The sequence below is a fragment of the Neurospora hispaniola genome, assembly GCF_033458365.1.
Source record: "Neurospora hispaniola strain FGSC 10403 chromosome Unknown B0T23scaffold_4, whole genome shotgun sequence".
Classification (NCBI taxonomy): domain Eukaryota; kingdom Fungi; phylum Ascomycota; class Sordariomycetes; order Sordariales; family Sordariaceae; genus Neurospora; species Neurospora hispaniola.
Window position 1 is genome coordinate 1,074,160 of NW_026944409.1, and position 23,854 is coordinate 1,098,013.

Here is a 23,854-nt window from a genome sequence, read left to right on the forward strand (position 1 = left end):
TAAGTCAGTGGGATGGGCCCCGATCCTAGCCCCAGTGACAGTCGGCTTTGTGAACGGATCCTCTGCTGACTTCAGTCTGTGCAATGAAGTCATGCTCTTGGTGACCCTTGGCGATTTCCAATTCGCCTTTTTCGAGCCGGTTCAAAAATGAATGTCGAGTGTGTTCACGTCATCTTGCGCCAGCGTTCCCTTTAGCAGATGTTAAACAGGGACTCGGTACTGGATTACCATGTCATCAGACTGTAATACAATCTGCCCGTTAAGGTTTGACCGATGAAAAGGTGTCGAGGCCTGCTAAGACAAGATCTACGGTCTTGCACGACGCCATATGTGAGGGGTTCGCAAAACGGGGGTGGTATTGCTAGGTCTGTTCACCCACTCCAACATACGGAGAGCTCATTAGGTCAAAAAAGGAGTCCAGGATCTTGCCGTGGCGCTGGCAGCTTGAGTCAAGCATATGCGATTCCACGTATGAGCTTTGTCGGGCCATGGTCTCGATACAATGGCAATATCTTGACCGGGCGTGAAATTTTTTTTAAACGATACTCAATAGGCTGCTCAATTGAGGTGTTAATATATGTGGGAAACTTGGTATAGGTTGTGGACAGCTTCAGTTTCAGTTACTAACCTCCCAAAAGCGCAGGTAGATGATCCAGGGCAGTTATAATCCCTACCTGAGTCAGCACCTTAGCTACATAGCTTCGTGCATGTCTTGTAGGAGGTATGTAAGCCCTTTAGTGTCGTTTATTCAAGTCCGTCTTTCTGCTAGGGTAGCGTCAAGGTACTCAAGACCAGTTCTTACGGAGAAGCACTACACCCACTCATCACAACTGAATTTGGAGCAATTGGTGATTTTATCATTAAATCGATTTCATACCTACTGTATGATATAGTACACGTATTTGTCTTTGGTCCTAGCCAAAATAAAATAAAATTCCAAAGAAAAGAAAGCCCGAAAAAAATGTGGCTTCGGCACGTGTGAGAGCGCAAACGTCCTCTCTACAGCTATGTATAATTAGTCTCCCAAGCGAGCGTCGAGGGCAACCGGGCCTTGAAGAAGAAGAAAAGACATTCATAAGTCCTGACAAAGAAAACAACAAGAAGAGTATGGCTGCTGCTTCCAACAAGTTGAAACAGCACGCGTTACTGCTAGCCGCAGTTTGGCGAGCAGGCACCTAAAGGGCAATAGTCCCTGGCGCAAGTAAAGGCGCAAAGTCCCTTGTAACTTTTATCGAGACCTGGAGCCGGGTAACCCGGGGGCTTCGTTTGAGTCGCTCCATCCAGGCGTACCGAATGAATTACATTTGCAGGGTCCAGGTGGGCACCAGCCCTTGAAGCATAAAAAGTTGCAAAGGCCGGTCAGGTTTGGAGACTCCTCGTCAGCAACCGTGTCGCGGTTGCAGCTGGTTGGGGTAGAGGGAGGAGGTGCTGTAGTGATGGGTTGAGTCGAGATCGTCCGGGGAATAGACGGGGGTTCCCACATAGCCGGAGGGTATGTAGGCTGAGGATCGTTTGGTGGAGGCGCAGTACCTATCAGAGTAGGAGTCGGCTGGCAAGTGCTCACATGTAGTCCAACGGTTAGAGAAGCTAGGCCTTGCGAATCTAATGAGCCAAATGGCTTAAAAGGCAGCTGACCGACGAATGCATTGAAATTGTAGATACCACACGGGCATGTGTTGCTAATATCTCTCGGGGAGGTGCCGCTTAGAACAGACTGTCCATTACGGACGAGCTCGAACCTTTGTTTCCCAACGCCCATCGGTATCTTTTGTGCATACGCACCCGCAGGGGCTCGGTAGGTGACGGCGGAATTACCACCAGACGTCACCTTGATCTGCCCGGCGGTCTTCAAGAGAGAGACGACAAACACAGCATCTTCCATGGTCTCGTAGCCATTGGGCCTTCCCTTGAAATAGTTCCCGCTGCTGTTGTTGGCATCCTGCATGGTAGTATCGGTCGCATCGCAATTCAAAGACTTGAGGGTCGGTCGATACCAGTAAATGATTTGATCTTGGCTGATGTAGGCATCAGGCTTGCTGGCACCTGCCTTGTACGCCGCAATGAACGGCTTTGCCAGTTCCATCCATCCTTCGTGCGGCATGTCATTGACCCATTTGGAGTTTCCATCATCGGTGTGCTTCGAGTCGAGGGGGCCAATGTAGTGAGACTCCCCATAGTCATTCCAGCTTATGATCTCGACGTAGCGGGGGCCCAGCGTCAGAATCTCATTCCAGCGGCTATACCAGAGAAGATCTCCTGGGAACACCCAGTTCTTGCTGTAGCTAACTTCGGGGCCAAAGTGGGTAGAGAACCAGGGGGAGATTGGGGCCATATATGGCTTGGAACCCAGCCATGCTTTGTAGGCGTTGTCCCCATCAGCCACGGAGAAGCTATGTCCAGGCTGGGGGGCTTTGTTGGCCCCGTTGTTTGGCCAAGCCATCCAATTGAATGCCGAGTCGACGACCCCGTTGTTTGGGGTCTGGGAAGGGTTGAAGTTGGGCGCCCGGAAGACGTCGACCCCGGCTGCTGCCTTCATTTGGGCCACATCAAGGCCGTCCCCAATGAAGCTCGAGGCAAAGACCTTTCCGTCGATCTTCAGCTGTGCAGGAAGCGAGGCGTACTGAGCAATCTTGCGCCCTACGTCGGTAGCTTGAGTGCTCGGGTGCCACCAGTTGAAGTCAAACGAGATGAAAACTTTCATGCCGTTGCGAGCCGCCGACTCGTAGGCAAATCCCAGCTGAGTGTCAGTGTAGCCATCAACTCCAATGTTGAGCGCAAATGCATCGATGCCTATTATGAGATTCGTTAGCTTTTTGGCACAGCAGCCCCGGAAAATTTGTTGATGCGATGGAGTAATCTTACCTATGGCCTTGGCCTTTTGCATATCATAATCGTAGTCGGCCGAGGATCCGCGGTTGCCCACAATACCAATCTGATGGAAGCCTCGTCAGCGCGATGACAAGTACATGGAGGAAGAAGATGATAGTCTAGCTAGTGAGTCTTACCATGAAATGCGCAAACACCAGCTTGTCGGTGGCTGATTGCCTCGGGTCGAGGGAGTTCGTGACAGGTACCGGAACAGCTTGTGCTCCGGGCATATGGCCAGCCCAAAGACAGATGGCAATGATGCCGAGAAGGAGGCTAGAGAGTGTATGGCCCGCCATGGCTATGTCTTTGGAGCCTAGGCAATGAGAGCTGCCCCAAGTGTCGGTAAACTTGGGTTTCCTTTGCAGAAGGCTGGAGAAATGAGCCCGTACAGGGAGAAAGAGAGCAAGTGAAGACGAGTCTTGGTGGATAAAACTTTGGCTGATGGTAGAACTTGTGGACAAATAAATGACTTTGTCGGTGGCCTTGACGACGGGCCTTGATCATCAAGTTTGCCTCGAGCTTCCGTCCAGCTTCGTAACAAGCATGGGCCGTCCTTCTTGAACAACAAGCACAAGCGTGAGAAGGCATGTTGATTGCCAGGGGGAAAAGGGCGATGATATAGCGGCTTCATTCTTCGAGCTGGATCGGATCAGGTCCAAAAGTTCGAGATATCTTGACTCTGCAGTGGCCCAAGTGTTCATTAGTCTCAGTTGGCTAACCTTTTCCATGCCGGCAGAGGTGTGAGCCAAGGTCAGGAACAGGGTGACAGCCAGGAAAGGCGTCCGGGTGTTTTGCTCCATACTTGATACACTAGTCACCCGGCACCGATGACGATCGGAATGGGGCTCCCGCCAGTCCCATTGACTGGATGCGGTTAACTTGGGGCGGCCGATTGGCGAATAGCGGCAGGTCGATAGGCCCGTCGATCAGGCAAGACGATCAATCGCGACCGTCGCGAAGGGCAGTTGCCGACGGAGTTCTGCCAGCAATCAGGTTGCGGATTCTTGGATGCTGGTTCGATGCGCATCTGTTGATGTTTGGCAAGAAGAGGGTGGTGTCATTGGCCAATCGCACTAAGCTAGGTTGTTTGGTATGTGCGTAGTGTATGTACTGTGTAGGTAAGGTACCATTCATGGTGGCTGCAGGAACCGGTTCGTTTGGGGTGTAGTGGGGGCGGGCCGTTGCAAACGGAACTTAAAAGGTTAGCGCAGTGAAGTGCAACCTACCTACCCTATGTGGCGATAACTTTATTTTCCCTACAAAACATCGATGGCTGCTCTCGCTGCTCCCCTCCCCCTCAACCTCCAACTCCCTACTTGTAGCCAAGTAATGTTGTAAGGAGCGGTTCCACGCTAACAACCTAGCTAAACTATAGGTATGTCGGCAAAAGTGTACAGCAGTCAAAGGAAAAGCCCCCAACTCACAAGATAACCAAAGAAAGAGTAGGTAGGTACCTTGTTTTCGGAAAGAACAGCTACCAAGAGCATACTAGCCGTCCTCAATGTCGTGCAGCTCACGGGTTGCCCAGTGTGGATTTAAATAGAACTTCATTTCCTTGGCAGCTGTGCGTACCGGAGAGACTCGCCAAGATCGCAAAACGCCAAGTACCTTATTCCTGTTTGACCGCCAAGCATCCAAGGTAGTAAAGTCCTCTGTAGTGTAATGCTTCTACAAGCCCCCCCATTGCGCAAAAACACATATGTAGGTAGGTAGTAATAGGCGATATCGCTACGATATACCGCAGGACTATATACCTCAGAGACACTTCCCATGTCCACAACACCCTCTCGGCTAACTTTACCTACCCATCCAGCGCTTGAGCCTGACACTGTATCATGTCAGCATCTCATATATGCCACACAAGAGTCGCAAAGTTGTCAAGAGCGGGCTTGCAAGGACCACCTACCATCTGGTAATAGATTCCCCGCATCCTCAACAGTGCCGCATGGTTTCCTTTTTCCAACACGCGGCCATCTCCAAGAACAAAAATGATATCAGCGTTCTGGATAGTAGCAAGACGGTGAGCTACCATGATCATTGTTCTGTTCTTCCTGGTCCTGTACTGCCCGTTCTGTATCGCCGTCCAGATTGGATGTGGCTTCGTCCAAGAGTAGCAAGCGAGGATTCCGTATCAAGGCCCTTGTAATTGCAAAGCGTTGCTTCTGCCCCCCAGACAGTGTCACTCCCCTGGATCCGATCTCGGTATTGTATCCGTCTGGGAGAGACAAGATAAACTCGTGGATCTCGGCGTCACGACAAGCCTGTTGAATCTGCTCCTCTGTGGTACTATCAGGGTTTACTCCCAGTAGTATGTTCTCTCTGATTTTCCCATTGAAAAGATTCGGTTCTTGCGAGACAAGAGATATATCCCTGCGATAGTCTTCGAGGGAGACGGTCGAGATGTCGGTTCCGTTGTACAGGATCTGGCCTGAATTTACGGCATAAAACCTGAACATTTGTCAGCTGTCTGGGTACCGTGCCCTGCTTGTGCTCCTCAATACCTAGATACCTTGACCACTGACCTTTCAAGAAGTGAGACCACTGTTGTTTTCCCGCAACCTAGTTGATGTCAGTTGTCGGCCTATACCTAACTAGGTACCTACCCGTTCTAATCAAATTTCCACGAACCAGAAGGCCCGACTATAGCAGCAAACATGTTTTTCTCAACCTTGGCTGGTGTTAGCAGTGCTGCATCAATTTGACTGTAATGTGGCAGGACTAACCGTTATGTCAAGCCCATTAAGCACCGGTACATTCCGGGTTGGATACCTGAACCGTACATCGCGGAACTCAACTCTAACACCGCTGTCTTTGTCGCCCACGCTGCCTCGGTCAAGTAGAGTGCGCGTTGTGTTTTCCTGGCCCTTGGCCCTCATCTCGAGAATCCTATCTACCGCAACATTCGCTTTTGCAATATCTGTGGTGCGCTTAGTACATGTCAAATATCCTAACTCGTACTGCTAACCTACTAGGTCCAAAGCTCAGCCATTGACCTGCACCCAATCCACCCTGTCCCGCAGAGTCATCATCAGAAGATTGGCCGAATATGAAAGGCCTCATTGGAGACGCGGGGTAAGCGCAATGTAAGCATACCTGGAGGACAGCAATGTAAACGATCATGTACTGAAATGACCAGTATTCGCCCTTGAGCATCAGAGATCCACCATACCTGTGAGGCATCGGGTCCCCAGTTAGCTTTGTTGATATTCGCGAAACCGTCGTCGGCGATCGGCCTTGATATGTAGGTGAGTGCTTGCGAACAAACTTACCACAGAACAAAAGCCGTGCACAAAAGCGCGATGCTGTCGGCCACGGCAAATACCAAGGTAAACCAACTAGACTTTCCAAATGAATGCTGGACATGTTCTCGGAGCAGTGTTTCATATCGCTCTATGATGGTATCTTCTAGAGTCAGAGCCGAAACCGTTCTCAAGGCATTATTGGACTCAGTTGCGAACTTGGCACTCTCTGCAAAAACTCATTGTTCATTTTCTCAAATCGTGCTTCGTGTCGAATGCGAAGAAAAGAAGCTGCCACAATGAGTGGCATCGAGGAGCATAGCGTGACGATGGTCAGTTTCCATCCATAGTAGAAGGATATAATCAAGCAGCCAGCGACGTTGAGAATGGAAATGAGCACGAAAGCCATATTGATGCCCAGTATTTCTTGAAGTTGGCTTGGATCAGTCGCCAGACGAGCTGTAAGTGTACCAACCGAGTGGTCGTCAGTGTCGAAGAAGCCAATAGACTGGGATATGATGTTGTCGAAGTACTCGCAACGATATCGGTGTGTGATGTGCTCGTTCCTCGTGTTAGCATAGTTCCGTCCTCGTTTGATGTGAAGAAAGGGAGTAGATTCAAGAAGCGTACAAACGCAATTGTCGAAGACGACCATCCTAATACATAGTAAGAGATCGCAACTAAGATAGCAAGCGTGACAAACATCAAACTCCAGAAGCTGGAAAGGCTTGGGAGCCATGGATCCCAGGATTGGAACAGTGTGAGCTCTGTTGCAAAGAGGTAGGCAGAAATTGGCTGACTTGCTATGAGGCCCGAACAAGATTGTCAGATAAGTCTACTCTCTCATTATTTCTGTACGATCGATACGGTTACATACCTCCGCCGCCGATTGCACTCCCAACCAAGACAGCATACCACTTCCAGTGATCTTTCTGCTCGCAGATGAGGAGCGTGTATTTTCTCAGGCGGCTTGTCGTAATGAGTTCCTCATCAACACTGGCGTCTGTTGTTATTACCGGACTCCCTGAATTGACTGTTGGTGTGTTAACTTCCGTATCCTCCACCTCACCACCAAGGCCGCTCGGTAGCTCTTTGGGGTGGGTTGAATCTACCACAAGCTTCTGCAAGGTAGCAAGTGCCCAATATGCTCCTCCCTCCTCGGCTAAGAGGTCCGAGTGCGTGCCTTGCTGAACAGCCTGACCTTTCTGCAGAATTATGATGTTGTCAGCCTTCTTAACGGTTCCGAGCCGGTGTGCAATCATTATAGTTGTGCGATCCTTCGACACCTTTTTCAAGGCTGCCTGTACCACATGTTCCCCACGAACGTCAATAGAAGAAGTCGCCTCGTCCAGAATGAGAATTTTCGGGCGCTTTACCATGCTTCGAGCGATTGCTATTCGTTGACGTTGGCCGCCACTCAATTTGATGCCTGCATCGCCGACAATGGTTGAGCAACCCTGTATTCAGCTGTCAGCAATCAACCTACACACCAAGAGTCTTTCTTTCCTGGATGACTTCGAACTTGGAACTTTACCTCTGGTAACCGGTTGATGAACTCGTCGACAAGGGCCTCCCTGCAAGCCTGTTTTACAAGCTCATCCTTGGTCTCCAGATTGGCATCTTCCCATTCAGTGCCTATCAGACCAAACTCAACATTTTGATAAATGCTACAGTTGAACAGAAACGGTTCCTGCTGCACGAGGCCGATTTGAGTCCGCCACCACTTGAGATCGATCTCTCTCAGGGGCCGACCCCCGACTTCGACAAGGCCGTTACGCCATAACAAACTCTTCGTTTTTGCCTGCTTGTTAGCAAAATGATGTGGCTTCCATTCTCAAGTCAAGAGCGACGTATTCTGAGGCCACCTACCATATCATTGCTCTCGAGAGACTCAATTTCATACCATCGCATCAGAAGCCCAACAATTGTGGTTTTGCCAGATCCGGAAGGTCCAACAACTGCGGTGGTTTTCCCCATAGGGAAGCGGATACTGAGGTTATTCAGGATCACCAGGTCTGTTCTGGTGGGATATGCGAAGTTCACGTCTTGAAGTACAATATCTTGGGATGCAGAAACGTCTGGCTCCTTAAGACCTGTTTTGTCGGGTCTTGTTGCGTCAATGATAGTATAGAAAACAGTGGCCGCGCCAGCTGCCCGAATAGCTGCGGATAAGGGCGAGGTAATTCCACCTATAGAGGTGGTCATGAGCACGATAGACATCAGGACACTTGATGCCAGACCAATCAGTCGATTTGTCCGGTATTTGGCAGTGAACATGGCGGGGAGTATCGTAGTTACGCACACAACCAAGGTCTCTGCGCTGTTAAAGCGAAGCTCGTAGTACATTCTAATCGAGTACCAGATTGAAAGGGCGAAAGTTCTGGAAAGTGTTAGCAGTGACTCTGGTTTTTTGTTATGACAACAAGGGCGGCATGTAACTCACGCGTATATCGAAAACTGTACTGTTGGAGAGACGTCAGAAGATTCAAGAGGAGCCGCTTGACGGTACATATGTGGAGGGTCAGCCTAAAAAAAAGAATGAAAACGGGCACTTACCTGGCGCTTGCTGCAGCGCGTGGGAGACATTTTCAACCCCCGATGACGAGAATCGTCCACCCATTTGACATACCTTTTAGCCATCTTCTCCTGTGCACCACAGGCTGCAATCATTCTTATGGAGCTGAATACCTCGTTTGCAACTATAGATGCCTGGAGATCAGCATATTGTACGCCATTCATGTGCTTGACGAGAAAAGGGGTAGTTGCAGCATAGACCACTATGATCAACACAAGACCACTGCTCGTGACCAAGGTCAAGCTCCAACTGTATGTGATGGCAATCACAAATGCAGCTGTTACAGTTGATATGGATTGAAGAAAGGCTGAAAGTTTCTCGGAGATGCCCGCTTGAAGTACACTAGCTGTTATAGTGATGATGGCGGCAGTTTGGCCGGGGGGGAGGACGTCTAGCGTGGAGATTGGCTCCCTGAGTAAACACTTCAAGTATTCCAGTCGGATAGCAGCTGAGATTCGCAAGCTCGACATACGAAAGCCCACCTAGACATTCGACATAACCTGTAAACGATGCGTGTGCTGCGCGAGAAGAAGGGGAACAAACGGTGAGGCACTTACGTAGGCAACATGATCAAGTACAAGCCTAATGAAAAAAAAAGGCCGACAAGGTACAGGCTGTGAAAACATTAGTCAAAATCATGTTGACTCACTGCTGCCCGAGAGTTGGAACGAAACTTACGCGCAGCTACTTATGGCGTTTTTGAAGAGCTCATATGTTGTTGAAGCATCGGCACCGTAGTATCCCGTGAAGGATCCCACCATTCTGCCTATCTATAAGTTAATTCGCAGGCATCACTACCTGCTTATTGACTGTGAGTTAAAAAGTAAGTGAGACATACCAAAAATCATGTTCATGAGGGGCATAGTAATGCCAGCGCCTATAGAGGTCGCAACAGCTGCGCTGACAAGTACCCTGTCGAGCCATGTCGAAAAGGAGAATATGCGCTGGCTAAAGTATCAGAAACTGAGTCTTCAAGCAGCTACGAATCAAGATACACACAATAAAGTCTGAGAGAGCTGTTTTGCATTCGGGCTTCAGCAGGAGGCGATTCATTCCCGCTTTGCTCGCTGGAGATGGTGGATTCGGAGGCGAAACTAGCGACTCGGGGATGGGGTGTTCGCCGCCAGACGCAAACTCTTCCTCGGCCATCTCTTTGACTCTTGAATTATTGAGGTCTCCTAAGGATTGACGCAACTAGTGTAGGTGCTCTCGTAGAAGTGGTTACAGAACCAAAAGGGTATATTGACGCGCATATCTCCGCGCTCAATACATGCGCGCAGTTCCCTTAAAAGAATGGAGATGAAAAGTGAATGTGAGGCAAAGAGCGAGGGGATAGAGCCTGTCTCAAGCCATATTTACCGTTGAACGCGATTGCAATCCAACCATTGTGCAGCGACATTTCGAAAGAAGTGCGCCCGAAAGAGATTGCGAACGGTCAGCAATGGGTCGCAGGCGACCTTTGACAGGCGCGGTAAACAATATACATCGAACAAAGCGTGGGGCTACCATAGATCCGGTGTTCGTACTTCAACAGCCTGCTACGACGTTAATATGGAACTTCGCAATACAATGTACGGGTATTATATTTCGTGCTTGGTACTCGAATAGGGATCTGAACCAAGACGCGAATGGTATCCGCGCTTATTGACAAGTGGTACGATGTGATTTGCGGCCAAGTTCTCTACTTCTCGACGGCAACGGAGAAGAGAATCAACCTGGCTGAAGTACATATTGCGAGCCCCGGCCAGGCTATGGAGTGGTATACGGAAATGGGCACACCCAGAGTCCCGAGAGATCCAAAACCTCGTTGAACATGGATCCAGATCCCGACCCTCTATAGTTGGCGGCGTATCTATAAGGTCTCATGCGCGGGATACGAAGAAAAATTAGGAAAAAAGAAAGAAAGAAAGAAAGAGCGGGTTGGGAATGGAGGTACTTTGATACCCAGCTTGCAACATATCTGGGTACCCCGGAGAGTTGCATCGGTCTCGGATGATGGACCGGCAACGCTACAGTCGAGCTGTGGCGATGTCGCGACAGCATGAGTAAAACAGTGACTGGTTCAAAATTCGATGGGACAGTCGCTTCCACGGCGACGGGTACCTTAGTCTTGCCGTATCATTTTCCCGTCTCATAGCATCTTGACTGATATCAAGCAAGCATGTGCCGCAAACTGCTCTCCGTAGGGCAATTTAGCCTCAATTGGCCTATAGAATTGCGATTCCATTCCTTTGTCCATCGATAGATGAGGTGGCCAGGGTAGCTTGGGCCCTAGGCCCTTTCGTCCGGTTGTATACTGGCACAGGAAGGTTATCTCGAAAGGGAACTTTGAGTCTCTGTTCCCACTCCGATACTGTTTAGATTCTTATCTCGCTTTTTCTCCATTTGATTTCACTGCTTGGTGCAGTCATTGGTCTTTGAACCCCTACCGCCTACCTCCTGGTTGGTCGCCAACATAGAGTCAGCCGTTGGATTTCTTGCACAGCCATAGCTGTCACCATGTAGTGCCGAGACGATCCAAATAATCGATCAAGCTGCATTCTCCCTTGTCATGTAACTGCAAAGTGGGCGTCCCAATGCCGTCGTCAAGTCATGGTTCGGTCCTTTGCATTCAAAGTACCTTGGGGAACATGGACAGCTCCCGAAACTGTGCCGTGACCGAGAGCCACTCCCGGTATGCTGCTACATGATGCCTCGCTTCGCCAGGCTTGGCTGGTTGCCCAATCCTTTATGGCACCTGATATTGATCCATGTTGGCCATTCACTTGGTTCGCTTGAGGCTTCGGTTAAGGTGTCTTTGTATTACCAATTCGACATTTATCCGTTTACTGTTTCTGCGCAAACGGCTGTCCTTTAACAGACGCTACTCGGCATGGATTCCATAGAGGCAGGCAGCCTCCCGTACCACATTAGCCAGTTCCTTTACAGTTTCCTTGTCCCGCGGTAGCGTGTGGCCCTTGGCGTGATCGAAGAGATAGGCAGTAGCGGGATCGCACACATTGTAAAGGGCCAAAGATCCATGGACATAAGGGTCCAAGGAGCCGACTAGAGTGCAGACGCTGTCAGCCACGTATTTATGGATGGCATTCTGATGGGCACTTTTACTCACTAATATGACATGTAGGAATTTCAATCACGACGTCGGATTCGTCGCTCAGAATCATGTGGTGGGTGTCAGGGTCGACGGGGGGCCAGCCAGCGAAAAAGATGGCGTACTTGAACATGGGCTTGATACCCTTCTTCTTGAAGCGCCTCTGCTCGTGAAGCAGAAGCGTGGCAGCAACAGTGGCGCCTTCCGAATAGCCAATGATGGCATCAAATGGGCCGCGCTCGTCCATGATTTTGATCAGATGTTTGAGTGCATTGTCGGTACTGCGATGTGAGGTGGCGACGCCCTCGCTCATCAGCTCTCGCATGGTGTCCTCGGGACTCTCACAGTCGGGAAAGTCCCTGATTCTGGCCAGGACGTCATCGTCTTGGGTCTTTTCCACATCCCGGTCGGGCTCGATAAAGCGGTAATAGGGCGGCTTTCCAAAGTACGCCTCGCAGCCCTCGGGCGGCACGGCTTTGCACGGGCCGTGGATGAAGTGGAAGGTAGCCGTTCCATCTTCAGTCAACTCCTTGACGATAGGTGCTAGGTTGAGGTGTTGTTAGACTGGATATCCTTGTATAGAAGGCTTCTCTCTATTTGACGCCCTTCTTACCTAGCTGAACCTGGAATTTCTGACATGGGTTATGTCCGGTCAGCAAGGCGGTCCACCAAAGAAAGCGTGCCTTGTACTTACATCGGAGCTGCCATAGGCTCCCGGAAGACAGAGAAACTGCATTGCGACAAGTAGGTGGCTTTCTTCTCGTCGCAATGAGCATAGAAATCGATAACGCAGATCAAAAGACTATAAAAGGCCCTGGGATGGAGAGGGGGGAGGCGTCAAGGTGAGGGGGCATCAGATGGACCACACCTGGGTCTCGGTCTGGACCAAGACGTGTACATATGATAGGAACCAGGACATATGACATATATCTACGTGGTCAGAGTATGTCCCGTCCTCATGTATGATCTCATGGGCATCCCCAGCTAGGCGCCATAGTAGAGGACTAGTGTTCGGGGCGGTACGCCGCGCCCTTCCGTATGGGTGCAAGGCTGGATTCTGGGTTGTTGCATATATGGTAGAGCTGGATTCTGGGTTGTTACGTGCAGAGCTGGATTTTGGGCTATAACCCGCTAGTACCTCTATATAGTTGGATTTTAGGCTGGCCGTTTCTTTCTCCATAATTCGTATACTTTAGAAGTTAATACCAGGGGGCTGCGCCCCCCGGGACCCCCCCTTAGGAGTATTTACACGAAAAGTATACGAAAGCGCGAAAAAATGGTTGTACGGGAATGTACTAATAGAAAAAGTGCGAAATTCAGATAGTACTAACAATTCTCTTGCGGGTAAAAAGGGGGTTTTCAGTCCGTGCGTTATGCTGTAGATAGTGCGAACATGATTTTCCGTGGATCCGCCCGCGAAAATCACTAACACCCTAACCGGACTTTTTGAGAATCCTTGCTCGTGTAGGTATATAGAGAAGTATGATAGATGGCCGTTGTGGTTGAGCACCCAGGAAATATCCGGCACCAAGTTCCGATGGCCTTGACCTTTTGACCGACTAGGTTTTCCAGATTCTAGAGCCGGCGGGGACATGAAAGCCGCATCGCCGCGATGTGGGTGGACGGCTGGAAGGATGTTGTTATATGCCGTGGTTGGTTAGGATAATACTGTTATCGGGCATCGGGTGAAAAATTGCCCTTAGGTTGGGGGGTGCCTTGAAAGATTGATTGAGCTTGATGAAACTTCATTAGGGGGGCGGAGGGAAAGCTCTTTGGCGAGAGCTGCAGAGTAGATGATTGTTCAACAGAAGGTGATGAGGTCTTGTTAGTTGGATGGATAGAAACCGTGTTAGTGATATGTAGGTAACTTAACGGAAGTTGGTTTGGTTGATTATTGCTCAGAGCCGGGGGGGGGGGGGGGACAAGATCGATTAGAGGTATCGACTACCTTGACTCGAGCCTGACTCTTAGCACTTGTGCGCGGCAAGTGCCGTGTCTGCTCTTCGTTTCAGGTACCGTGAACCCAATTAATGCCGTGACAAGTACCTGCTACAGTGGGTGCCGGAAAAAAACGCCCAACTAGTCATTTTACCGCAAAACTCGTACAATTCACGTTACTAAAAAGCAACTCCTATAGAAGTATAGTAATCCCGAAATTATATGGTACTAATTACTTTACACTACCTTCTACACTAACCTTTCTATATCGCTTTTCTTGTATAAATGCTCGAGAAAGAAGGGGTCAAAGTCAGTACTCGAAAAATTTGTCAATTTTTGCCTACTATAAGCCCCTGTAAACCCCCTGTAATAAATTTACTACTTTGCACTTTATTTTACACCCCTCGTTCACTACCATTTTGAGGCAAAAATATCTGGCTAGCTTACATCTAGTAAGAGAAAGTAAAAAAGAGTCTCAAAGAAACTCCTATCAATGTTTAGAATAATGTATGGTGGTTGAATCAAAGAGTGGCGATGATAACTTTTGGCTTTTTTTGCGGGGAAATTTTGAGTTGGGCGTTTTTTTCCGGCACCGACTGTATCGACCGATCAAGCCACCAATCACAGGGCGCGGTCAACATTACTATCGATAAGAGGCTTTATGAACCCGACGACATCGATGCCTTCCGCTTTAAGTAATGTGACTTGACCCGGTCTACAAGTGTACTTGCTGTACTACAGTTCGCATATTGCCTTCCTCGGGCGCAGGAAATCGAGAGGGAGGGGAAAAAAAGAAGAAAGAGAAAAAAAAGTCGCATTGATATCATGGATTGCTGTGGCATCATATGCCAATTTGCTGCCGCCCTCCAAGATGCCATGTTACCCCCACCCCACCGTCCCTCCGCTGCCTACCCTGCCGGCCTCATCGATCCAACCTCTCGCCAGACAAATCACTTTGACTACCTTGCCTGTGATGGGCTGTCATTCCACACACTCTCGCACAGACGACAGACATACTGCGAGATTAGCCGCCACACACGAGCCTGGGAATGTCATCTTGCCGGCGCTGGAGTCTGGACGATGTGGGATGGAGATGCAAATGCACTTTGACTTTGATCAAGTGAACCGCAAGCTGGATCGGCTTTCGTCTCCCTGGCACCCAGCCTGGCCTGTTCAAAGCTCCCTTCGCCCATGGCCGTCCCATCGCAGCCCCCCCCCCCCCCCCCCCCCCCCGCCCCCGCGCAGCAGCCTGCTTCTCCGGAGACTTCAGGTTTGGGACTCGGTCGACAGCCTCCGTTCTTCTCCCCAGGAGGGTCACCGGGGAATTAATCTAGTCTCGCATATTGACTTCCTGCCAAATCGGGCCTGCGGTCCATAGCCAACCTCGCACCACCCGCGTCCTTGCCATCCACGTTCATCCTGTATGCTTCAGTCTCTCCAGCTGTCGTCAGATAAGAGTCCAATTCATCCGCTCTGTTGTCTTGCTCACTTCTGGCCATCGTATTGCCCTCCTGTAAGCACGATTCAACAGACAAGCTTCTGCCCTCTTCAGACAACCGAAAGTCCTGACAAAGAAACAAGCTAATCCGACTTCCTTGACCTCCAATGGCGCCCATTGCTGTGACGCCGGATAGCTCAACCGCCAGTCCTTCTGGCGACAGCTGGAACAGTTACTTTCACGTGCGTAATGGTGACAGCCATAACAACATCAGCAACAACGGCCATGATCATGGCGAATACGCCCTCTCGGCAGCCGTAGGGAATGACCATGGCAGCTGGACTGCCGAACCTGGGATCGGCTTGAGTTCCCCTCTCCCTCCCCCCGGCCATGTTCAAAATATGCCCATAGCCATTGTTGGGATGGCCTGTCGGATGCCTGGCAATGTCTCTACTCCGGCCGAATTCTGGGAGCTCTGCACTAGGGCCCGGTCTGGCTGGTCCGAAACTCCTAAGCAGAGATTCAACAGTGCCCGCTTCCATCATCCCAACCAGGGCAAAGGCGGCACTCTGAATCCCGTCGGCGGCAACTTCTTGAATGTCGACCTGGCTGCCTTTGATGCACCATTCTTTGGTTTGACTGAAAAGGAGGCCATTTCCATGGATCCCCAGCAGCGTCTTCTTCTCGAATGCACCTTTGAAGCCCTCGAAAATGCTGGCATACCAAAGCATACCATTGCCGGAAAGGACGTTGGCGTTTTTGTCGGCGGTTCCTTTCCCGAGTACGAATCTCATCTCTTCAGAGACCCAGATACCATACCTATGCACCAGGCAACCGGTAAGTCTCTTTAGTCTCCTCCATCGAAACTACACCTGGTAGCGACGTCAACGACCTTGCAAGGCTGACACTCTGCTTTGTACATTAGCTTGAAAAGGTTGTGCATATGCCATGCAGTCCAACCGCATATCGCACTTCTTCGACCTACGAGGCCCCAGTTTCACGGCCGATACAGCATGCTCCTCTAGCATGGTAGCCATACACCTGGCTTGCCAGAGCTTGCGAACCGGTGACTCTAGCGCCGCTTTGGTCGGCGGCTGTCACCTCAACATGCTTCCCGAGTTCTGGATCTCCTTTTCGACTTGCAGGTAAGTCTAATACAACCAGCAAGGCTTCCCCTGCTATCGTAGTGTCGCCTTATCGGTTGCATCTGATCGTTCCAATGTTCTGACCATCACGGTCACGGACTGCTCTCGGATGCCGGCCGTTCATTTTCTTTTGACAATCGAGGCACGGGGTTTGGCCGTGGAGAGGGCTGTGGCATGATTGTCCTGAAGCCACTGGACCAAGCCATAAAGGACAAGGATTCCATCAGGGCAGTCATTGCCGCAACTGGTCTCAACCAAGATGGCAAGACGCCCGGCATCACTGTGCCACATGGGCCAGCGCAAGGTCAGTCAGCACCCAGAGCCACGATAATCGATCCGACTTGGATGAGAAACTGACCCCCCATTATCGATCTGAAGAGGACCTCATACGCAAAGTATATGGCAGGGCTGGCCTCGACCCGAATTTGTGCGGCTTCGTCGAGGCCCATGGAACTGGCACTAGGGTTGGTGATCCCATCGAAGCCACTGCCATTCACAATGTTTTGGGCCAAGAAAGAAGCCCACGCAACCCTCTATGGATCGGCTCTGTGAAATCCAACATTGGCCATCTGGAAGGGGCCTCCGGTATGTCATTACTACGCTACCCTTAAACATTGGCTGCCCTATTCAATACTAATTTGTTCCTACTTCTCCGTCTCCAGGTATTGCCGGTGTCATTAAAGCAGCCCTTATGCTTGAGCGTGGCTTCATCCTTCCAAACCATGATTTCAAGCAGCCAAACCCGAGGATCCCCTGGAAAGAATGGAATTTAGAGGTCCCGGTGACCCAAAGGCCGTGGCCGCGCGGCAAAAAGTACATCAGTGTCAATAATTTTGGTTTTGGTGGCACAAATGGCCATGTTGTACTGACAGCCGCACCATTCCTGCGTTCCGGAACTTCGGGGTCCTCCCATGATGACACCCTCATGGCTTCGGATAAGTCAGGGCTGGGCCGCAAGCTTTACGTCGCCACGGCTCATGACAAGGCAGCCCTTTCGCAACAGATGAAGAATATCGTGGTCTACCTTGAGCAGAGGCCTGAGATCTTCCAAGTAGATCTAACCAGCAACCTGGCTTACACGCTTGTTCAGCGGTGGTCCCTCCTGCAATGGGGAGCTGCCATTCCCGCTATCAACTCATTTGAGTTAATCGAAGCTATCAATGGAGAAAAGGCGATAACCGGTAAAGCAACCGAGCCTCTTAGACTTGGTTTTATTTTTACCGGTCAGGGTGCTCAATGGTATGCGATGGGTCGGGAATTGTACGAGCAATATACAACGTTCAGTGCGAGTATTTTGCAGGCCGATGCCTATTTAATCGCTTTCGGAGCGGAATGGTCACTTGTTGGTAAGCATGGGTCGCCAACACAAGGTCCCCAAAAGATATATGGCAGGATATCACTAACTCAATCAATACCCTGGCAGAGGAACTCGGAAGAGATGCCAAAACCAGCAGGATCAGTGAGGCACACATTAGCCAACCATCATGTACTGCGGTACAACTAGCACTTGTAAACTTGCTACGAGGCTGGGGCCTGCGGCCAACTGCTGTTGCAGGCCACTCGAGTGGTGAGATCGCTGCTGCATATGCTGCGGGCATCATTGACTTTGAATCTGCCATGGCAATTGCCTATCATCGAGGTAGACTGATTCCTATCCTCAAAATGAAGTACCCTGAGCTTCAGGATCGCATGATGGCGGTTGGAGGAAGTAAGAAGGAATTCACAACCCTTATCGAAGGACTACAAGCGAAGGAAGTCCGGATTGCTTGCTACAACAGTCCTTCCAGTTTAGCTATTTCCGGCGATGAACCTGCCTTGGCCGAATTGGAGAGTATTTGCGAGAAGAGGCAGCTGTTCAACAGGCGTCTGGTCGTCGACGTCGCTTACCATTCCCACCACATGAACTTGGTCGCCAAGGATTACCGTGCTTCCATCGCCAACCTTCAGCCGCCAGCTCGAACTGACGTGCAGTTTCACTCTTCTCTGTATGGCCATCCTGTTGACAGTACCGATTTGCAGCCTAACTACTGGGTTGACAACTTGACTTGTCCTGTACGTTTCAGTGAGGCGTTGCAGAGCATGCTTGCGCCGGTCGGCGAGCATAAGCACGGGGTCAACATGCTTGTCGAGCTCGGCCCCTATTCCGGGCTTCAAGGACCTATAAAGCAGGTACTCAAAGAGGTCGGTGGAAGTGCACCAAAAATTCTATATGCTTCTGTTCTTGTTAGAAAACGAAACGCCGTCGAGACCGCTCTGGAATTTGCCGCACAGTTGTTCACCAGAGGGGCAGACCTTGATTTTGGTGCCGTCAATTTCCCAAAGACAACCAAACCACCAACGCTGCTGACAGATTTACCACAGTATCCCTGGAACCAGTCAACCAGGTATTGGCAAGAATCTCGTATGACAGATATGCATAAGAACGCGGTTGGTTCAAGAAGCGACATTATCGGTACCTTGGCCAGCTACTCGAGCGATTTAGAGCCCACATGGCGCAACATCGTTCGCCTGGACGACCTACCCTGGCTGCGCCATCACAAAATTCAATCCTTGATCATGTATCCCATGTCCGCATTTCTTGCGATGGCTATGGAGGCCGCCTCCCAGAGGGCAAGAAGCAAACACTGCTCATTCGATAGGTTTCAGATGAGAGATATTGCCATGAAAAAGCCCCTAGCGATACCAGACAACGACATCGAGGTTACAATCAGTCTCCGTCCGCACCAGGAGGGTATCTTTTCTTCATCCGAGACGTGGGACGAGTTCAGGGTTTGCTCATGGTCTTCTGGCCAAGGTTGGACAGAACATTGCGTCGGTTCGATCGCAACGTTGAAAATTACAGACAATGATGTGGTACAGGGCCCACAGACTGATGATGGCTTTGAAGACCACCTACATTCTGTCGCCCCCACCATCGACAACGCACAATGGGTCTCGATCGATCCCCAGCATATGTACGAGACCCTCAACAAGCTTGGGGTTGTGTACGGGCCTACCTTTCAAGGTCTCGACAATATCAACGTGTGCGATACACAGTCAACCGGAGATCTTGTTGCTCCAGATGTCGCCAAAGAGATGCCGGGTGGGTACCTGACCGAAGCCGTGATACAGCCCGCATTTCTCGAGTCGCTCATTGGCATGTACTGGCCGGTACTTGGGGCCGGACGCCGGCAAGTTGACACGATTTACCTACCGTCCGCGATTGAGTACGTGACCATATCTCGAAGGATAACCCAGCTGGCAAGCGAGCCAGGAAATACGCTGCGCGCCATTTGCAAGGGCGAGGTCTATCCTGGCATTCATCGGCCGTTCAAGGTTCACATGGTTGCGGCCCCCGCGGGTTCTCTGGAGAGCATAATTGCAATTGATGGCTTGACAGTCTCTCCTGTGCTGAACGATGATACTCGAGAGAAAAACAACCCTCCCCGTGACCTCTGCTACAAACTTGAATGGGAACACATCTTGGAGCCTGAACATATGAGAAACCAGCTCCCTGTCGGTGCCCAAATTGTGATCATTCACAAGGATTCAAACTTTCAGTTGCTTGTCGCTCTGAGGTTGGCGAACGCACTTGAGCAAGCCATGGGCAGATTACCTGAAGTCGGTAAGCTTGACACAGTGGATGCAAAAGGAAAGACTTGCATCTTCCTAAATGAGTTGCTTCGTCCTCTCCTGGCCACCCTTTCGCCATCGCAGTTCTCTAGCTTACAAAAGCTTTTGACCGGGGTTGAAGCCATTCTGTGGGTAGTCAAGGGAGCCAGCCTACGACAAGTGCACCGAACCGGAAGCATATATGGTTACCGGTCTGAGCAGGTCCATCCGTTCGGAAACTGCACTTCGGTTTGCTACACTAGATCTCGTTGCGGTATCTCCCCTCTCGGAAGCCAAGGCCGCAGAGATGGCTTTTGGGTCTGCTTCTTCGTCGATGAGTGAACTGGAGTTCATGGAGAGGGGAAGATCGCTTTTCACTCCGCGTATCACCCATGACAGAGAAACTGACCAAGAAGTGCAAACCTTGACAAATTCAAGAGCATTAGAGCCAACCGCTTTTGGTGACGACGGCCGACTTCTGAGGCCAGAGATATCTGCGCCCGGTGCTTTACATACACTTCACTTCGTCGACGATCACTCACTGGAAGTGCCACTAGCAATTGATCAACTTGAGATTGAGGTCAAGGCTGTCGGCTTGAGTTTCCGGGACGCCATGGCTGCAAAGGGCCAAATTCCCATCACCATGTCGGGTGCTGAAGCAAGCGGGATTGTCGTCGCTGTTGGGAGCAGTGTCTCCGCTTTCAAGGTTGGCGATCGCGTTGCAGCGCTCACGCAAGGCGCTTTTGCGACACGAACGAGGGCAACTGCAAGCTTAGCAATCAAGGTTCCAGGACACATCTCCTTTGAAGCAGCTGCCACATTGCCCCTTGGATACTGCGTTGCGTACTACAGCCTGGTTGATGTCGGGCGCTTGGCTGAGGGAGAAACAGTTCTCATTCACCAAGCAGCAGGGGCCGTCGGTCAAGCAGCCATTTGCCTCGCTCAGATGATTGGAGCTGAGATTTTCGCAACGGTTGGGAGCGCTGAGAAGAAGGAGCTGCTCATCAATGAGTTCAGTCTTCCTTCCGATCATGTCTTGTACAGTCGCGACACTAGTTTTGGGCCTACTATTCGCCGTGCTACATATGGCAGGGGTGTAGATGTTATCCTCAATTCGCTGGTTGGCGATGGCCTACGGGAATCTTGGGAATCTCTCGGCAAGTTTGGACGGCTCGTGGATATAGGCAAGCGAGACTCTGCCTCAGAGTCTCGAACCGAAGTATCCGCTGCCAAGAGAAACGCTAGCTTTGTTTCTGTTGACATCTTTGCTCTGTTGGCCGAACGGCCGAAGGTTCTCAAACGCGTGTTTGCCGATGTTGCCCGACTTCTCAGATATGGAAAGGTTCGGTCGGCGAGCCCGCTTACTGTCTTTCCAGTTTCGGATATTGAGGGGGCCTTGAAGATGCAACAAAGCGGCTCGACTATGGGCAAGGCAGTGGTGGCTCTAAGTAGGTCTGATTTTGTCAAGGTAAGTCCTTCAGGGCCACACTCCACCTCCTTTCTATCACGTCAGTGCTGACTCTAGGTCACAGGCCCCGCCATCACGTCGGTTAAAGGACCTCCTTCATTCCGATGCAACATATATCTTGGTTGGCGGCACCGGTGGTCTCGGAAGGAGTATTGCGCGATGGATGGCAGGAAAGGGGGCGCAAAACATCGTTCTTGTCTCGAGAAGCGCTTCCGTTATCGGCAAGGTCAAGGAACTTGCCGAAGACCTCTCTATGCTGGGAGTGAGCGTTCATGTCCGCCGCTGCAATGTGGTCAACGAGACTGAAGTGGACGAGCTCATTCGAACTGGGCTACAGGGGCTACCCCCTATTAGGGGTATTGTGCTGGGCACGATGGTATTACACGTAAGTCCAGTGAACGCTTCGCTTAGCATGCAGCTGATTATGGTTATAGCTAACGTTTCTCTGTAGGACGTTCTGTTCGAGAAAATGACATGGACTGACTATACCGAAGTCATCAACGGTAAAGTTCAAGATGGTTGGAACTTTCACCGTGCATTGTTGACCTCGCCACTTGACTTCTTCGTGGCCATTTCTTCCGCAGCTGGTGCCGTGGGGAACCGTGGGCAAGCGGCATATAGTGCCGCAAAGTGCTTCCTGAATTCTTTGGTCCAGTACCGGCTTGCCCATGGTCTTCCCGCGTCATCTCTTGACCTCACCGCTGTTTTCGATTCCGGCTATCTGGCTGAAGACCCGGAAAAGGCTGCTGAGGTAGCCCGGAATCTTGGTAGCGATACGATATGCGAGGCAGAAGTCCTCGCCCTGTTGCATGCCGCCATTAGTGGAAAGCTCACGTTGGCCTGCAACAATCATACGATTACCGGCATGCGTATTACCTCGACAATGCGACCGTTCTGGGCCGATGATGCAAAATTCAAGGCTATGCGCATGGCAGCAGAGGATGAGGCGGCAAAGAATGCATCAATGAACATGGTTGTGTCGTTCAGTGCATCTTTGCAGAATGCCAAATCACTCACCGAGGCCGAAGACGTCGTCTGCAAAGGACTGGTAAAGAAGATTTCGTCTGTGTTAATGCTTGATGCGGAGGACGTAGATATCACACGATCTCTCTCACACTATCCCCTTAATTCTTTGGTTGCTATCGAGAATCGCAACTTTATTACCCGTGACTTTGAAGCGAATCTTCAGGTGCTGGAGCTTCCATCAAGCGGGTCGATTCAAACATTGGCAAAGGCGGTATGTGCAAAGTCTAAGATCGTCTCATTCCAAGGATAGGGACGTGCTGGATATCACTATGTCATCTTCGTCTCTCCCTTAGTTTCTCTTTTAGTGCGTATATACTGTAAGTGAAAGCAAACAGGGATAGGAGTAGCTCAGGGACACAATACTGTTCTATCAATGAATCAATATATATCTCAAGAAAAGAACCAGTGGGTCCAACTAGACCTGTCCTTTGTAAGAAATATATTAAGCGCTACAAGTAAGCACAATATATTGTCAGTATCATCATCCAGAGTGCACTTTTACTGACGAAAATTTGACAGCACCACTCAGCAAAGTAGCTTCGAACTTGAAGGCTTAACTGGGGCCACGTGCTTAACAGCGTCCGCCGTAAACCCAGTCGCAGATTAATCGGCTTACGATCTGGTCCGGTACCCGGCTGCCTGCAGCTTCTACGTGACTTCTAGCCCACGCTTTGTCTCCTAGAACGAGTCGACTCTACACAGCGTCGAGCTTGTATAAGAAGAGACTAGTAAGAAAAGATAATTGGTATAGGAGAAGAGAAAATAAATATAATACTATATTACAGATTATCAAGTTAGTAATCACATATTATATAAGGTTTATCTATACTAACATTTAGTAATAAATAATTTATTAAATAAAAATTATATTTGAGTTAATAAATTTCTAGTAATAAATTTAATAAAAAAAAAAAAGCTGCTCGAGGCGGGACTTGAACCCGCGACCTTTGCATAACAAGTATTTTAAAACACAAGTATAAGAGCAACACGCTAACCACTGCGTCACCCGAGCTCGAAAGTTGTTTCATAATTGTTAATCCATAGTTTATATTATTCCTTTCACCTGATCGAAAAGAAGTCTTATACTTTCAAGCTAATTATATATTATATATAAAGTAATTAGACTCTAACTAATATATATAACTTAATATATAAATAGTATTAATATAAGAGAGCTTTCATCCGTAGGAGAATAAAATTCTATTTATATAAGGATATACCTTTCCTTTTCTAAATATAACTTCAATAAACCTTATTATATAAAGTTAAGAGTAGTATTAAATTAATTTTTCATTCTTTGTAAATTTTTGAATATAAGTTTTAACGTTATAACTAGACATATAACCTACATTTAACTCTCTAAATTTCTATATAAGGAACTTTTATACCATCTTTAATAACTTATATTACGGGTTTACTAGAATATTATATAGCAAATAGTTGTGCAAGGTTGAAATGTTATATTCAAAGAAGAG

At 49.7% G+C, this 23,854-nt stretch overlaps 5 protein-coding genes and 1 non-coding gene across 6 annotated transcripts; 2 read left to right on the plus strand and 4 right to left on the minus strand.

Annotated features, from left to right (window-relative positions):
* Positions 1-826: 826 nt before the first annotated feature.
* B0T23DRAFT_138429 (glycosyl hydrolase family 71-domain-containing protein) lies at positions 827-3,388 on the minus strand. Its single transcript, XM_062832319.1, has 3 exons — positions 3,006-3,388; positions 2,863-2,932; positions 827-2,790 (listed from the first exon to the last, which is right to left on the minus strand). The coding sequence occupies exons 1-3, from the start codon at positions 3,162-3,164 to the stop codon at positions 1,229-1,231; spliced, it is 1,791 nt and encodes a 596-aa protein (XP_062692757.1). The 5' UTR covers positions 3,165-3,388; the 3' UTR covers positions 827-1,228.
* Positions 3,389-4,669: 1,281 nt separating this feature from the next.
* Positions 4,670-9,831, minus strand: B0T23DRAFT_404391 (P-loop containing nucleoside triphosphate hydrolase protein; the record flags this gene model as incomplete). The annotated part of the gene is made up of 16 exons (XM_062838895.1): positions 4,670-4,696; positions 4,775-4,925; positions 5,044-5,316; positions 5,391-5,427; positions 5,472-5,476; positions 5,638-5,785; positions 5,838-6,037; positions 6,138-6,334; positions 6,406-6,639; positions 7,010-7,564; positions 8,319-8,487; positions 8,551-8,564; positions 8,664-8,931; positions 9,361-9,448; positions 9,521-9,626; positions 9,682-9,831. 16 exons carry the CDS (start codon positions 9,829-9,831, stop codon positions 4,670-4,672), a joined length of 2,622 nt encoding a protein of 873 aa, XP_062692758.1.
* A 1,216-nt stretch (positions 9,832-11,047) lies between these two features.
* On the minus strand, positions 11,048-12,509 carry B0T23DRAFT_441896 (serine hydrolase FSH; the record flags this gene model as incomplete). Its single annotated transcript, XM_062840796.1, has 4 exons — positions 11,048-11,727; positions 11,792-12,316; positions 12,387-12,405; positions 12,468-12,509. 4 exons carry the CDS (start codon positions 12,507-12,509, stop codon positions 11,546-11,548), a joined length of 768 nt encoding a protein of 255 aa, XP_062692759.1. The 3' UTR covers positions 11,048-11,545.
* A 1,963-nt stretch (positions 12,510-14,472) lies between these two features.
* B0T23DRAFT_379402 (uncharacterized protein) lies at positions 14,473-14,929 on the plus strand. The gene has a single exon (XM_062837145.1). The coding sequence runs from the start codon at positions 14,537-14,539 to the stop codon at positions 14,819-14,821; it is 285 nt and encodes a 94-aa protein (XP_062692760.1). The 5' UTR covers positions 14,473-14,536; the 3' UTR covers positions 14,822-14,929.
* Positions 14,930-15,316: 387 nt separating this feature from the next.
* Positions 15,317-22,629, plus strand: B0T23DRAFT_404393 (ketoacyl-synt-domain-containing protein; the record flags this gene model as incomplete). Its single annotated transcript, XM_062838896.1, has 11 exons — positions 15,317-15,986; positions 16,084-16,245; positions 16,437-16,598; positions 16,673-16,879; positions 16,957-17,640; positions 17,718-17,780; positions 17,820-18,002; positions 18,033-20,034; positions 20,108-21,353; positions 21,418-21,738; positions 21,805-22,629. The coding sequence occupies 11 exons, from the start codon at positions 15,317-15,319 to the stop codon at positions 22,627-22,629; spliced, it is 6,525 nt and encodes a 2,174-aa protein (XP_062692761.1).
* A 667-nt stretch (positions 22,630-23,296) lies between these two features.
* B0T23DRAFT_t212 lies at positions 23,297-23,391 on the minus strand. Its single transcript has one exon. It is a non-coding gene; the product is annotated as a tRNA-Ile (tRNA).
* Between the last annotated feature and the right edge of the window lie 463 nt (positions 23,392-23,854).

Bases quoted from the DNA above. Each gene is read 5' to 3' on its own strand.
- B0T23DRAFT_138429 (XM_062832319.1), bottom strand. From the start codon at position 3,164: ATGGCGGGCCATACACTCTCTAGCCTCCTTCTCGGCATCATTGCCATC. The intron at 2,933-3,005 runs GTAAGACTCACT...GGCTTCCATCAG, and splicing joins TGGTGTTTGCGCATTTCATG to ATTGGTATTGTGGGCAACCG. The intron at 2,791-2,862 runs GTAAGATTACTC...ATCTCATAATAG, and splicing joins GCAAAAGGCCAAGGCCATAG to GCATCGATGCATTTGCGCTC.
- B0T23DRAFT_379402 (XM_062837145.1), top strand. From the start codon at position 14,537: ATGGATTGCTGTGGCATCATATGCCAATTTGCTGCCGCCCTCCAAGAT.